Here is a 15,699-nt window from a genome sequence, read left to right as displayed (position 1 = left end):
GCCAATGTATGGTTGTGTAATTGTTTGTGATGTGTGTGTGCGCCAATGTATGGTTGTGTAATTGTTTGTGATGTGTGTGTGCGCCAATGTATGGTTGTGTAATTGTTTGTGATGTGTGTGTGCGCCAATGTATGGTTGTGTAATTGTTTGTGATGTGTGTGTGCGCCAATGTGGTTGTGTAATTGTTTGTGATTGTGTGTGCGCCAATGTATGGTTGTGTAATTGTTTGTGTGTGCGCCAATGTATGGTTGTGTAATTGTTTGTGTGTGCGCCAATGTATGGTTGTGTAATTGTTTGTGATGTGTGTGTGCCCCAATGTATGGTTGTGTAATTGTTTGTGATGTGTGTGTGTGCGCCAATGTATGGTTGTGTAATTGTTTGCGATGTGTGTGTGTGTGTGTGCGCTGGTTGTTACGTAGTGTTTCTTTTGTTTCCGTGTGTTTCTTCTCTAGAACGGACGGCTACATTGTGTGTGAGGAGCATGAGGAGATCCTGAGAGCAGCCTGGGTGGAAGACCAAGAGATACAGAGACAAAAGGAGAAGGAGGGGAGTTGTAGTGTGTCTGAATGTGTTTGTTTAAAAGCCTCTGTTTTGCCACTTCTCTCAAAGCACATCTTTTTTTCAACTGCCACTGGGTATTGTACAGTTGAATAAATATGTAATTCCTGCAATTAATCATATCTTTATGGAGAAGTTTTTTTATTTTTAACTATGGTCTATTACAGGCATTATCTTGTTTGTTAGGTTAGTGCTTCTCATGTTTTGCTCACATATGTCTTGTGTGTGTTTTCCAGAAGCGGGAAAAGAGGGCAGTGGCTAACTGGACTCTGCTGGTGAAGAGCCTGCTGATCAGGGAGAGACTACAGCGTCGCTATGGGAAGAAAGGCCCAACACCCGCAGGAGGCCTGGACCAACTGAAGAGCCAGGATAGGGAAGGGGTAGAGGGTCTATCGTCTGACGAGGAAGGGGAAGGTGGGCCGAACACGGCTTCTGCCGCACTGGCACAGGCCTGGCCTCAGAACAGACAGGGGGAGCAGGACAGTGGCACGGGGGGAGCCTCCAAAGCTACATCCAAACGGCAGAAAAGGGGCCAGGAAAAGCACCTTTTCCCCTTTGAGAAAGTATGAGATCCTCCAACCCAACTCTCTCTGGCGCCCATCCAGTCGTGTTCTTCATGTCGCCAGAAGTAGGTCAGACCGACAGGCATCTGTTCTTGGTTCCTGCTGTGCAACAGGAGATGTAGGTCATTGTAATCCCTGTGGACCAAAACAACAAAGCAGTCTGGTGTTAGTGTGGCACATGGGCATGCCTGAAGTGTCCCCACTTGCGCCAGCGAATAGCTCGCTTTTCGCGTGGCGCCCGACTGGTAAGACGCTTGAGAATTGCTGTTACGTGTGCTAGCAAGGCAGAGGTCCTGGGTTTGAGCCTCTGTGTAAACCCGACTCAGGAGGAAGTGGTCCTCTCTAAGCTAGCAGCGTGACCACCTTTACACTGGCCCAGACTCTAACCTGCACTGCTGCAGTTGGTGGAACCTCGATGTAAACTGATTCTGTTTTTTTCCCCCACACTCTCATATCGCTCCTGTCTTTCTAAACACGTGTGTGTGTGTGTGTGTGTGTGTGTGTGTGTGTGTGTGTGTGTGTGTGTGTGTGTGTGTGTGTGTGTGTGTGTGTGTGTGTGTGTGTGTGTGTGTGTGTGTGTGTGTGTGTAAGCTCAGTTGTCTGTCTCTACTGTGTATAAGTAGACAGTATTTTTAATCCAAAGTATTTTTCTAAGAATTGTTATGAAAATGTTTGAATTGTTGTTATATTATAGTGTTGTTGTGATGTTAAAAGAATGGAAATAAATAGCAGATATTTTGGGGACTCGTTAGTTTGACCCAAATAGAAGTGTTGACTCATGCATTTCTATCATCATCAAGCTGCCCAAACTACACTCAGACATTCACAGCAAGCTCAATTTCATCATCACAATGTCTCATAGCAACGGTATGTTTTTATCCTTGAGGCAATGGAGCCAATCACTGATTGTCAGAGACAAGGAGGGAGTTATTTTACCCTGGCTTGGGTTGAACCGGGCAATGGCCCATCATGTCATTAGGCGAAAGCGAGGACGGAGGAGAGCTCTTCTCAAATCGCACGGTAATCTGCACCGCTTGGTCATGTTGTCAGCATGGTGCATTGTCTAGAAACAGCTCTTTTTCCATCAAAAAACATGTAACGTCAAACTCGTTTTTGTTTTCATTTGTTCTATGAGATAATATCACAAACCTTTTATTGTGCGTTATCACATAAATGCTTCAAAATTCACCAAGTGGAAGATGGGTCCAGGGTGAGTAGGCCGAGGCCAATAAAGAGTGATAAGAATAACATGCTTCAATAAGGTTGGCTTAGCCTCCTGCAGAAATGGAACGTAAATCACTGAAAATAGATGTTGTGGTGGCAGCTGCAGAGAAGTACTTGGGTGTATAAGATTCTACTGCAGAAGAGTTAGATGTTTGAATTATAGTGTCTCGTCCTCCCAGGTTGTCGGCCTTATGTAAATCAGATAGGTGGGGTGCGTCTCTGATGTGATCTTCCTGTCCGGATTGCCCCCCCCCCTTGGGTTTGTGCCGTGGGGGAGAACTCCGTGGGCTATACTCGGCCTTGTCTCAGGGTAGTAAGTTGGTGGTTGGAGATATCTCTCTAGTGGTGTGGGGGCTGTGCTTTGGCAAAGTGGGTGGGGTTATATCCTGCCTGGTTGGACCTGTCTGGGGGTATAGTCGGATGGGGCCACAGTGTCTCCTAACCCCTCCTGTCTCAGCCTCTAGTAATTATGCTGCAATAGTTTATGTGTCAGCGGGCTAGGGTCAGTCTGTTATATCTGGAGTATTTCTCCTGTCTTAACCAGTGTCCTGTGTGAATTTTAAGTATGCTCTCTCTAATTCTCTTTCTCTCTTTGTCTTTTCTTGGAGGACCTGAGCCCTAGGACCATGCCTCATGCCCCTGGCCTGATGACTCCTTGCTGTCCCCAGTCCACCTGGTCGTGCTGCTGCTCCAGGTTGAACTGTTCTGCCTGTGGCTATGGAACCCTGACCTGTTCACCGGACGTGCTACCTTGTCCCAGACCTGCTGTTTTCGACTCTCTCTATACCGCACCTGCTGTCTCTAACTCTGAATGATTGGCTATGAAAAGCCAACTGACATTTACTCTTGAGGTGCTGACCTGTTGCACCCTCTACAACCACTGTGATTATTATTATCTGACCCTGCTGGTCATCTATGAACGTTTGAACATCTTGGCCATGTTCTGTTATAACCTCCACTCGGCACAGCCAGAAGAAGACTGTCCACCCCTCAGGTACCTCTCAAGATTTTTACCTAGGTTCCTGCCTTTCTAGGGAGTTTTTCCTAGCCACCGTGCTTCTACATCTGCATTGCTTGCTGTTTGGGGTTTTAGGCTGGGTTTCTGTATAGCACTTTGACATCGGCTGATGTAAAAAGGGCTTTATAAATACATTTGATTGATAGGGCCAAGTAGTCTAATATTGGTGAGGTTTTAATGGGTGTGGGGTTAGATGGTAGGGCACTTTTTTTCTTCCTCTTTCCTGTGTCCTTTTCCCTTCCGTTTTGTGTCACAAATGAATTCATCCTACACAACATTTGGTGGTAAATACAGGGTGATCAGCTTCTATCTCTAGGCAATCATTTTGTTAAATAGCCATAACTAGCCGGCTACCACACGGTTACTCAACCCTGCACCTTAGAGGTTACTGCCCTATATACATAGTAATTTAATCACTGGTCACTTTAATAATGGAACACTCGTTGTTTTAATAATGTTTACATAATGTACTGCTTTGCCCATTTCATATGTATGTACTGTATTCTATTCTACTGTATTTTAGTCAATGCCACTTTGACTTTGCTCATCCTAATATTTACATTACATTACATTTAAGTCATTTAGCAGCCGCTCTTATCCAGAGCGACTTACAAATGTATATACAGTACCAGTCAAAAGTTTGGACACCTACTTATTCAAGGGTTTTTCTTTATTTTTACTATATTCTACATTGTAGAATAATAGTGGAGACATCAAAACTATGAAATAACACACATGGAATCATGTAGTAACCAAAAAAGTGTTAAACAAATCAAAATATATTTGAGATTCTTCAACAGCTTTGCACACTCTTGGCATTCTCTCAACCAGCTTCACCTGGAATGCTTTTCCAACAGTCTTGAAGGAGTTCACACATGCTGAGCACTTGTTGGCTGCTTTTCCTTCACTCTGCAGTCCAACTCATCCCAAACCATCTCAATTGGGTTGAGGTCAGGTAATTGTGGAGGCCAGGTCATGTGATGCAGCACTCCATCCCTCTCCTTCTTGGTCAAATAGCCCTAACGCAGCCTGGAGGTGTGTTGGGTCAGTGTTTTGTTGAAAAACAAATTAGAGTTCCACAAAGCGCAAACCAGATTGAAAGGCATATCATATTTCTCTTTGCTTATTTGAGCTGTTCTTACCATAATATGGACTTGGTCTTTTATGAAACAGGGCTATCTTCTGTATTCCAACCCTACATTGTCACAACACAACTGATTGGCTCAAACGCATTAAGAAGGAAAGAAATTCCACAAACTTTTAACAAGGCACACCTGTTAATTCAAATGCATTCCAGGTGACTTCCTCATGAAGCTGGTTGAGAGAATGCCAAGAGTGTGCAAAGCTGTCATCAAGGCAAAGGGTGGCTACTTTGAAGAATCTCAAATATATTCTGACTTGTTTAACACTTGTTTGGTTCCTACATGATTCCATTATGTTTGATTTCATCATTTTGATGTCTTCGCTATTATTCTACAATGTAGAAAATAGTAAAAATAAATAAAAATCATTGACTGAGTAGGTGTTTCACACCTTTTGACTGGTACTGTATTTCTTAATTCCATTTAACTTGAGATTTGTCTATATTGTTGTGAATTGTTAGATACTACTGCACTTTGGAGCTAGGAACACAAGCATTTCGCTACACACGCAATAATATTGCTAAATATATGTATGTGACCAATAAAATTTGATTTGCGATAAGACAAATAGGCATGCTGTATCCGGCCTCACACTCCAGTACAGTAGGTGGCGGTGTATGTAACTTTCAGTTGGTTGCAATCCGGCAATAGACATGTTAAGAAGAACACGATCCAAGGACAGACAGTCACTGAGCCACAGCCAAGAATGCACCCTCAGGATTACACAGGCATCAGAGCTATAAATATATTCCCAGCCTCTCAGAGAAAATAGTCACGAGAGTGTTGTTGATTTATTTCATATGTTCTTTAAACCCGACTGATTTTATGTCATTGTGTCCCACATGTAGGCATGTATTTTTTCCATTTCATTACTTTTGTTCATGTACTGTTGATGCAGTGTCTGGCCAGAGCCAGTTCTTAAAACCTTGATTCATTGTGTCTGGATTCCTACTAATTGTTAGAATAATTTTTTGGTATTAGAAATGGACAAATAATTAAAAGGTAGATTATTTGTTAATTCCCTAGAAACTTCTATTACAGTGGGCAGATTCGATTATGCTAAACCGCGGGGCACCGGTCTATGGCCCGTGATGTGAACGGTCAAAAGTGGTGAGGGAGGAACGCCTTTCTCAAATGAACAGTAATCTGCGTCGCTCGGTCATGTTGTCAGCCAGGCAGCATGGTGAATTGTCCAGAAACATATATTTTTCATAAAATATATGTTTGATTTTCATTGGGAAGGTAGATAAAGCGGTTTTTGCATGTGAAAATACAGAATCCTACACATTATTCCACGTGGTTAATTTAGTGACTTGTTTTCAGCCAACTTCGCCGTTGGTTATGAACGGGGCACATGGCTCATGCGCCCGGTTCCAAAATGAATGCGATCAACTTTCACCCGGTGTAAAACATGTCTAACCCGGCGCCCGAGCCTGATTAATCGAATCCCCTTGGTTTGGGTCCCCGCCTTGAATAATATAACTGTCCAATGGGTGTCATCGATGGAGACACGGAAGTGACGCAATTTTTGAATATTAATTTACTTTCTGTCTTCCACTTAGCTGGCGAGTTTTTCAGAATTGGTCCTGGTACTTAAATCCACTTTTGGCTTCATTTGCAAAGCAACCCAACTCGGCCTGGAAGGTAAGCAAAGAATTCAGTACTTGGTGTGGAAGCGTTATGCCAACGATAAGGTAAGTTAGTTTGTTAATGATCCCCAGATGGCCTTGTTTACATGCCAATCCCCGGGTTAGCGTGTGAGAGATGCGGCGGCGAGGGGGATCAGCCACTCGTTTATGTATCAGTTCTGGTGAATTCCGGGGTGGAACAATGGAACCGCTGTTGATCTGCGTTGCCTATGTCTAGGATAGCGTATTTTATTGATTATTAAAATAATTATTTGGAAAACTGCTATTGTGGTAACCTATACTTTATTGCTAGCTATATTAACTAACGTTAGCTCGCCAAACGTTAGCGCTGGGAAATTGGCTAAGCAAACCCAGCTACGAGCCAGTCATGTTTGTGTATTCGGCCAGAACCCACCTCATTTGATATATTACACTGTACACACCTAACTACGTCTATGATATCGATATCGTGTATGCATAAGTCCCTATTTATAGCATGTAGGGAATGCAAACAAGCATCTAGCACTGACCTGGGGGCCAGGTCAATATTGCAAGTCACATATCAAACTCCTGGCTACCTACTGCGGTGATCCATGGCTTTATGTTCATGCCACAAAGTCCATCACAAACCGTAGGACAGGAGCAGACATCCGAAATAGACCGACAATCGCCACACCGCCCACTACGTAGAAATATTTTTTTGGAGGAATGCAAGAAGTCACTATAGGTGGCTGAATATTCACGTTTTTCGTATTAGGACTAGATGGTATGTCACGCGGCTGCTCCTGTGCCTACTGTCCTACCGCCTTGTCAGTAGGGGAAAACATTGTCATGTAATCCTTTAAACCGCTGCATTAAGCCGCTTCCCGTGCTTTGTATCCCACACGTGTTATCATATTGTTTGTCAAATGTACAACTAGAAGAAAGGAAAGTCCCAGGGTTAATGGGAGATATCTGTGCTTTCCCGATCTTTCTGAAGCTTTGGTCGATCTCTAATCAGTGAATCGCACAAGTGGCTGGGTATTGGCGCAGACCTTTCTGTCTAGTGCAGAGAGACCTTGACTTTATGGCGCACTGTAGTTCCATTGACCTGAGTTCAGACGAATGAACATCACACCGTGTCCCTGACCCGTTCTTCTGTATCATACAACTTGTCCATATAAATATCCTCAGACTCAACCGTTGGCAAGTAAAAAAAATTCTGAACCATTTTATATTGCCCCCTCCTTATCCTCAAGTGCTTTGTCTCCTTTCAGAGCATCCACCTCGACGGTTCCTCATGAAAGACGGGGAGTGTAACTTCTTCTGCTTCTTCCGCTGCTGCTGAGCGGTGCTAGCTTGTGGAGCCGTTCTCTCTGGGCTCTGTAGTTCCCCTGGTGGTTCCGACGGCCAGAGAGCCAGTCCCAGAGAGTGAGGGCGTCTCTGCCGGCGAATGTCTGTGGACATGAACACCAATGAGGATGACCTCGGGGTCAACTCTGAGGATGATGACGGGGGGGACGACGACGACCAGGGGGACATAGCCGACTACTATGAAGGCGTGGCCGGAGACATGGAGCAGCAGGGGTCCGACTCGTTCGACCCAGAGGAGTACCAGTTCACCTGCCTCGACTACAGGGAGAGTCAGAAGGTGCTCTGCGACGAGGTCAACAGTATCGCCGCCATCCTCAAGGTTTGTTTTGGGCTAGTTTTAGGGGTAATTGAGGTAGATTTTTTACCATTAACCACATCTAGGGTCCATTACCATAACCTCAATCTTAACTGTAACTAGTAGGGGTGTGAAAATATCTGAGTTGGGTTAGGGGCCATACATTCATTCTCATGGGGGGGCGGGGCTGTGTGTTAACCTAAATTGAATGGGAACCGAAATATCAGACCAGATCTGTGGCACGGTCATATGATATCTAGTTATTGAGGTGCTTATCTTTCCAGTCTCAGTAGTTATCAGTTTAACGAAGTAATCAATGGAAGTACTTGAATGGTCTGCTTCTGCCTCCTGAGAACAGTTGTGTTCATAACATGCTTCTCTGTCCTCTCTCTGGACAGGTTTTACCTGCTGTAGCCAAACTGGTCCTTGTGCACTTTCACTGGCAAGTGTCCCAAATACTGGACAGGTAAACACGAGTTCAGTCCTACTCACTCATATTTTCATACACTATGCAAATATTCTGATAAACTGGTTCGAATATGACTTCTGGTGCCCTGGTTTTGCCTTTTTTTAGATACAAATCAAGTTCATCTCAGTTGCTGTCTGATGCCCAGGTCCAGCCCAGCAGCACCTGCAGATCAGTTCCCGTAAGTACTAAGAATTCTCTCTTTCTATGGAGTCTGTTTGTAATGTATTTGGGTGAAGTTCAAGGTTCTGTCTGGATAGGTACAGGGACTCTATGTTCTAGTTGTGTAGGTGGTCTGAACTGTCACTGACCAGATTTGGCCATTGGGCCACCATTTGACTATCGCATGTGATGTTTTCTTTCGGTCCTCAGACACCTCAATCCCTCCAGTGTGGGGTGTGTCTGCAGCTGGTTCGGCGGGACACCCTGCTCGCGCTGCCCTGTCAGCACTCCTTCTGCAAAGGATGCTGGGAGCAGCATTGCACTGTACTTGTCAAAGATGGGATGGGAGTGGGTAAGCAGTGCTGCTAGGGCTGATGCGACCTGTCAGTGTGTTGAGGTCAGCAGCTTGTTTCTTTGAGAATAGTGACATGAGAGGCTTTGAAGATGAACCCCGGTGACAATTATTTGATAGCCTTTACTTGCAATCATATTCCGATGTCTGTACCTTGGATGTTTTCATTTTAAATTTGTCTCGTGTATATAAAAATAAATATGCATTTGAAATCCATGTATTTCTCCAGATATATATTTGTTTATGCTCAGGGTGTATACTTAAAATGGCCGGTCTTTCTGTGTGCAGGCATCTCCTGTATGGCTCAGGACTGTTCCCTCCAAATGCCAGAAGACTTTGTGCTCTCGCTGCTGTCTGGTGAGGAGCTGAAGGACAAATATAGACGCTACCTCTTCAGGGACTATGTGGAGGTACGAGTCTCAGCCTGTCCTTCTGGTGGTCTGTCTGGCTGCTTGTCGGCGTTTCCCTTGGTCTGTCTGTCCCTCTTTCCCTTGGTCTGTCTGTCCCTCTTTCCCTTGGTCTGTCTGTCCCTCTTTCCCTTGGTCTGTCTGTCCCTCTTTCCCTTGGTCTGTCTGTCCCTCTTTCCCTTGGTCTGTCTGTCCCTCTTTCTATTGGTCTGTCGGGTCCCCTCCCTCTTCGCCCGTCGGTCCCCTCCCTGACTTTCTGTTTCTCCCTGCAGCTTTTGTTCTTGAACAGCAAACTGAAATTGCACTGCCAGCATACTGTTAATAAAAGGAAACGATCGGCCTCTTAATGTCAGTCTTTCAGCCAGTGTGCATATTTGTCAGGACCTGCCAAGCTATTGAAGGTCTCTGTAGCTGTCGGTAAGGCCCGGTGTCTTGGCTGGTTTACAGTGGGTCTAACTACATCTGTAGACGGTGATATGTCTGCAGTAACGTCATGAGAAATTATATAAACGCAAAAAGTGTTTGCATGACATCAGCAGCCTGGATGGTCCAAATAGTATACCTGCTCTATTTTAATATCCATCAACCCATCTGTTAAAATATTTTAAGGATGTCAGTCCAGCAAGCCAGGCAACTAAAATGAGCTACCGAGCGGTATTTTGGTTTGCTCGCCTGTTAACATTTTGACTGTAGCTGACTTTTGTTCATTAAAGTGAACGTGTTACAGAATCATTATTTACAAGGCAATGTGGTGTTAAAAATAGCCTGTTTACATTTCTAAATGTGACAATTAAAGCAGTGCATTCTTTGAGAGATGTAGAACTTCTAGAAGCTGAAAGGTGAGCCTTTTAAAGGTCTCTGCGACAAGGGAACCGACAGGCGCATTAGCGGTCTTCAGTCGGACTGAGTATAAATTAAGTTTAGTTCTGACCAGGGACACTTGCCGCATTTGAATGGTCCACAGACATGTTGATAGACTGGACTGAACAAGCCTCCTCTCCCTCTTCAGAGCCACTTCCAGTTGCAGCTGTGTCCAGGGGCAGACTGCCCCATCGTCATCCAAGTGCAGGAGCCACGGGCCCGCAGAGTACAGTGCATCCACTGCAATGAGGTCTTCTGGTAAGACCGACGCCAGCACATACAACTCTTACACCCAGATCAGTACACAAGTTCTTAGTCATGTGTATCATGGCAGATAAACATATGGTCATGTCATTTGACTCCCTGCGGATGCCCTTATAACTATTTATCTCTACTGTCTCAGTTTCAAATGCCGGGCCATGTACCACGCCCCAACAGACTGCCCGACTGTCCGAAGGTGGCTGACCAAATGTGCAGACGATTCCGAGACGGCCAACTACATCAGTGCCCACACTAAAGATGTGAGACGGGCCACACACTCGCGCGCACACACAATGAAATTAGGTGTGGTTTTCCAACATTCTCCTTTGCTTTTGTCTGTAATGTCGAATGACCCCCCCCCCCCCCCTTTATTTCCTTCTCTTCCCTCCCCCAGTGTCCCAAGTGCAATATCTGCATTGAGAAGAACGGGGGCTGCAATCACATGGTGAGTGGTAATGGAATCTGCATCATCTGGGTTGTGCCGGCGATCAGCCCATTGTCGTTCGCATTCGTTTTCTTTAAATCTCTGGAGCTTTTCTACGAAGGTCTACTTTTACTTCAGCTTCTTTTTAAGTGTCTGACATTGTGTTTCCCCTCTTGTTTCAGCAATGCTCCAAGTGCAAACACGGTGTGTATCTGTTACACGGCTTCTTACAGCTCAACACCCAAATGAGCCTTTTTACCCATCAATGTACCCCCCAACGTTCTGCTGATTTTTAACGGGCTCAAGCTGTATGCAACCCGTTTGACATTGAGCTCGCCTTGTTCTTTCCCGTTAATGTCATCTGTGTGTGTAGACTTCTGCTGGATGTGTCTGGGGGACTGGAAGACCCATGGCAGTGAGTACTATGAGTGCAGTCGCTATAAGGAGAACCCAGACATCGTCAACCAGAGCCAGCAGGCACAGGCCAGAGAGGCCCTCAAGAAATACCTTTTCTACTTTGAGAGGGTGAGATGAATACGAAACACTAACATGATACTATCACTGACGGATACGTAACTTTTGTGCACACTTGAGTTTTGTATGGAATTCAGTGAACCGTTCAGCTGTGTCGTGGGACATGAACTACATCAAACACCTATGCGTTGCCAGAGAAACAGTGTCAATCAGGTGGTTTGTCTACCCCGTAGCGTTATACCGCTTTCAGTACATGTGATGTCAACCAGCGCCATGCATTAAAAATGGACAATCATTATATTAATACATGCGGTGGACTTTATAGGATGGTACCCGCCTTCCTCAGTCACGCCAACTTCCACAGAGGTAGTCTGCATGTCCATCTCTGGTACTTTTAGATTATGGTACTTTTAGATTATGGCAACTGTCTCTCATGTGTGTCAAATTCCGCTCATGTTCAACTCTTGAGTGTTATAGAAGCAAAGACACCATGTCAAATGAACACAGATCTTTGTCAGAATCACCCAGAAGTGTGTTTCTTGAATGTGTCTGCTCTGACTCTTTCTCCAGTCCTGACTGTTTTTGTGTTCTTCAGTGGGAGAACCACAATAAGAGTCTCCAGCTGGAGGCTCAGACGTACCAGCGGATCCAGGAGAAGATCCAAGAGCGGGTGATGAACAACCTGGGCACCTGGATAGACTGGCAGTACATGCAGAACGCTGCTAAGCTTCTGGCCAAGGTACTAACGTTCCCACGCAAAAGGACCAAACGCACACATTAAAACACTCGTGTATGGGGCTTTTCACACAACTTTATTGTTACCTGAGAGGTGCCAAACCAAGTGTGTAAATCTGATCCGGCGCAGTTTGGTTCCGCTCGGCATAATGGTGTGAAAGGGTTATCAGGTTACTTATTTGACCTACTGCTCCTTGAACCAATGGCAAGTCGTGCTGATCTCTAATCTGCCTGTCCCACAGTGTCGCTACACTCTGCAGTATACTTACCCCTACGCCTACTACATGGAGTCTGGTCCGCGTAAAAAACTGGTGAGTGTCTGTCTAGTATAAGCTACCGCATTGTCAGCGGTGAGGGGGGGGGGAAGGACCCAACTGTCTTGAGTAAAAGTAAAGATACTTGAATAGAAAATGACTCTTGTGAAAGCCACCCAGGACAAAATACTACTTCGGTAAAATTAACACTATTTTGGTTTTAAATATACTTAAGAATCAAAAGTAAATGTATCAAAAGTGAAACCTATTTTCAAATCCCTTGTATTAAGGAAAGCCAGGGTCACACCAACACTCAGACATTTATAATTGAAGCATGTGTGTTTAGTGAGTCTGCCAGATCAGAGGCAATAGGGATGACCAGGTATGTTCTCTTGATAACTGTCAATTGGACCGTTTTCCTGTCCTGCTAAGCATTCAAAATGTTAGTGCTTTTGGGTGTCGGGACAATATATAGAATAAAAAGTACATTTTTATTCAGTGACGTTAAAGTTATCTAAAATATAAATAAGTAGTATTTTTTTAAGTACTTCACACTACTGCATTCCATTAATATACATTGACCAAAAATATAAACTCAACATGTAAAGTACCACTCATGAGCTGATATAAAAGATCCAAGAAATTGTCCATACGCACAAAGCTTTATTTCTAATTTTGTGCACATTTGTTTGAATCCTTGTAAGTGAGCATTTCTCCTTTGCCAACAATCATCCACCTGACTGGTGTGGCATCATTACACAGGTGCACCTTGTGCTGGGGACAAAAGGCCACTCTAAAACACGCAGATACTTTTGAGAAGTGCACAATTTGCATGCTGACTGCAGGAATGCCCACTAGAGCTGTTGCCAGAGAATTGAATGGTGATTTCTCTACCATAAGCCACCAACGTCATTTTAGAGAATTTGGCACTACGTCAAACCGCAGACAACGTGTATGGTGTCGTGTGGGTGAGCGGTTTGCTGATGTCGACGTTGTGAACAGTGCCCCATGATGGCAGTGGGGTTATGGCATGGGCAGGCATAAGCTACTGACAACAAACGGATGCATATTGTAATTGACAGTCTGATAATAACATTTGCAAGGGGGTTATATAATCATTCACTCAATGATGTTTGCGGTCCGCAAAGATGCCATTGACTCAAATTGATGAGATTAATTTACAGGGAAGGTGCTGCAAGTTGCTAATTGAACTTTTAGAAAAAATAAAAATAAATAAACATGCTGTCTATAATGAACAAGTAGCCTAATGAATGCATTTTGTCCATTTTGTCCTTCAGTTTGAATACCAGCAAGCCCAGCTGGAAGCGGAGATTGAGAACCTGTCCTGGAAGGTGGAGCGAGCAGACAGCTACGAGAGTGGGAGCGAGGGGGAGCTGAGTGCTAATGACAGAGGGGTAAGGAACAGGGGGAAGATGTGAATGAAAAGGGGGGGGTGTGTGTGTATGGATATTTAAAGTTTCCAGATTAAGACTTCCATTGGCCGGGAGCACGGGAGTTGCCGGTGAATGGCACGCCTTGGGAAATCAGAAAGGACCCCTGAAATATGTACGTCTCTAGGCACTGTATTAGTTTTAGACTCTGAACATTTGAAAAACTTCCACTCGCTCTCTTTCAGGATCTGGAGAATCAGATGCACATTGCTGAGCAGAGGAGACGCACGCTGCTGAAGGATTTCCACGACACCTGAGGTCTCCAGACTACTGCGAAGCACCAGCAGCTCCCTGACTCCTTCGCTTCCTTCACTTTCCATCCCTTTGTCTACGGCTCCGCACACTCATCCCTCCCTTGTTAAGCGCTCTTTGTGTCTGCTACAGGGTCCCAGAATGGTGTGGCTGTATCCCTCGTCCCATTTAGATGTCAGGACCGCCACATTCAAACACACTAAACATGAAATGAGAGGGCATGCGCGCACACACACAAACATGCTTTAATACTCCGCCAAAAAAAAAGAAACCTTAATTCTCCCACCATCCCTCTACCTGTTCTTTTTTTCTTCTCACATTGTTCACCTTTTTTCTGTAAATTGATAGTTCGTTAAAAAAAAAAAACATTAAAAGAAATGCTGTAATTTTCAACGGTTGTACAGAACTAGTTACTGAGTTTTTAAACCAGATGTAGTCTCTTGTGTTCATTATCACACATGAAGGACAATGCCCGTGAGAGCAGAAAGGAAGTGGCACCCATGCTATGTGGTTGTCAATGGGTTGACCCAGATCTTCCAGTTGGATCTTTTATCAGTTCACCTTCATGCTCAATCAGTATACACTTAACTTTAGGACTTTCATGCTACTTCGATACAGGTCAGACTTTGTTAGACAGGCAGCACAATTCTGGTACCCCCCCTCCCAACTCTATTTGTAGTTTTCACCACATCTGAGCTTATCTTATTGGCCTAAGACTATTTAGTAAAAAAAAATATATATATATATATATATATATATATAAAACTGAATGGGGCTGCCTGTCTAAATGCAGCCATACTGAACACTTCAGATGTGTTAATGTTGTGACAACCTCTGACCGTTGAACACAAAGGCCTCTACAATGCATTATTTTTGACACGGCCTCTAAGAGCTGCAGTGTAGTCGTTGCTTATTCAGGTCAGCCTGCTAGGCCCAAATATAGGCCGCATGGTGTGCCAGCTATATTAATAACTGTTGTAATGCTGTCTCCATTTATGTGTGCCACTTTACTAGTGGGCGGTCCTAATACTTAAATAGGGGATGACAGAAATCAACACCTGCAAGGTTTTTCCAGCGTATGGGAGAGTTAGTACCTCTCCCGGAAATGACGTGTGACTTTTATGCCAGCAGCATTTCACCTTGCATGCCACTGCTGGTTTACCTTGGAAGCTAAGCAGGGTTGGTCTCTGGATGGGAGACCAGGAGCTGCTGGAACTGGTGTTTGAGATCCGGTAGGAGGCACTCTTTCCTCTCGTTAAATAAAAAAACATCCCACGGCAGTGCTTTGGTACATTGCCCTGTGTAGGGTGCGGTGTTTCTGATGGAATGTTAACTGGGTGGTCACTGAAGATCTCCATGCCACTTACCCTAAGAGTTTGGGTATTAACTCTGTCCTGGCTAAATTCCCATTCTGGCCTTCAAACCATCATGGTCTCAATAATCCCCATCTTCCAACTGGGTCATTGATCTCCCCTGTAAATTTTCTCCAGGTCATTGCTGAAAATGAGTTCTCTGTCGACTTACTGTTAAAATAAAGGTTGTCACTCCACCCACCTGCTGGTTTCAATCCGCAATAACCACAAAGGACTTTCAAGACTATCAAACTAATATGCCACAACAGCCTCAACCACTCTCATAAAATACGATAACACGACACAGGTTCATATCCTACCTGGCCAGCCACATAAACCACAGATCACGTTCTTCACTGTAAAACCTACAAACATCAAAACTGGTCGGACCTGACCAACTTAGAGCTGACCTTCCTCAAATATGAACAAGGAATGAGCGATGGCAAAATGTGTAGAATATCAGGAAT

At 44.5% G+C, this 15,699-nt stretch overlaps 2 protein-coding genes across 2 annotated transcripts in view; both read left to right on the top strand.

The window, feature by feature from the left end:
* xpc (xeroderma pigmentosum, complementation group C) overlaps window positions 1-1,889 on the top strand; it is an 18,838-nt gene extending 16,949 nt beyond the window's left edge. Inside the window, exons 13-14 of the mRNA XM_046343406.1 lie at window positions 453-546; window positions 795-1,889. Of these exons, the coding sequence (XP_046199362.1) occupies window positions 453-546; window positions 795-1,127 (427 nt within the window). The 3' untranslated portion in view covers window positions 1,128-1,889. The remainder of the gene's footprint in view (window positions 1-452; window positions 547-794) is intronic.
* Window positions 1,890-6,002: 4,113 nt separating this feature from the next.
* On the top strand, window positions 6,003-14,273 carry arih2 (ariadne homolog 2 (Drosophila)). Its single transcript, XM_046343425.1, has 15 exons — window positions 6,003-6,149; window positions 7,390-7,805; window positions 8,180-8,247; window positions 8,356-8,428; window positions 8,620-8,761; window positions 9,050-9,171; window positions 10,178-10,287; window positions 10,433-10,550; window positions 10,685-10,735; window positions 10,897-10,918; window positions 11,088-11,239; window positions 11,784-11,927; window positions 12,166-12,234; window positions 13,476-13,592; window positions 13,814-14,273. Exons 2-15 carry the CDS (start codon window positions 7,566-7,568, stop codon window positions 13,883-13,885), a joined length of 1,500 nt encoding a protein of 499 aa, XP_046199381.1. The 5' UTR covers window positions 6,003-6,149; window positions 7,390-7,565; the 3' UTR covers window positions 13,886-14,273.
* The last annotated feature ends 1,426 nt before the right edge of the window (window positions 14,274-15,699 follow it).

The sequence above is a fragment of the Oncorhynchus gorbuscha genome, linkage group LG03 (genome assembly GCF_021184085.1).
Source record: "Oncorhynchus gorbuscha isolate QuinsamMale2020 ecotype Even-year linkage group LG03, OgorEven_v1.0, whole genome shotgun sequence".
NCBI classification, from domain to species: Eukaryota; Metazoa; Chordata; class Actinopteri; order Salmoniformes; family Salmonidae; genus Oncorhynchus; species Oncorhynchus gorbuscha.
Note: the sequence above shows the minus strand (reverse complement) of the source record. Positions and strands in the feature narration are given on the sequence as shown.

Bases quoted from the DNA above. Each gene is read 5' to 3' on its own strand.
- arih2 (XM_046343425.1), top strand. From the start codon at position 7,566: ATGTCTGTGGACATGAACACCAATGAGGATGACCTCGGGGTCAACTCT. The intron at 11,928-12,165 runs GTACTAACGTTC...CCTGTCCCACAG, and splicing joins CTGCTAAGCTTCTGGCCAAG to TGTCGCTACACTCTGCAGTA. The intron at 13,593-13,813 runs GTAAGGAACAGG...GCTCTCTTTCAG, and splicing joins TGAGTGCTAATGACAGAGGG to GATCTGGAGAATCAGATGCA.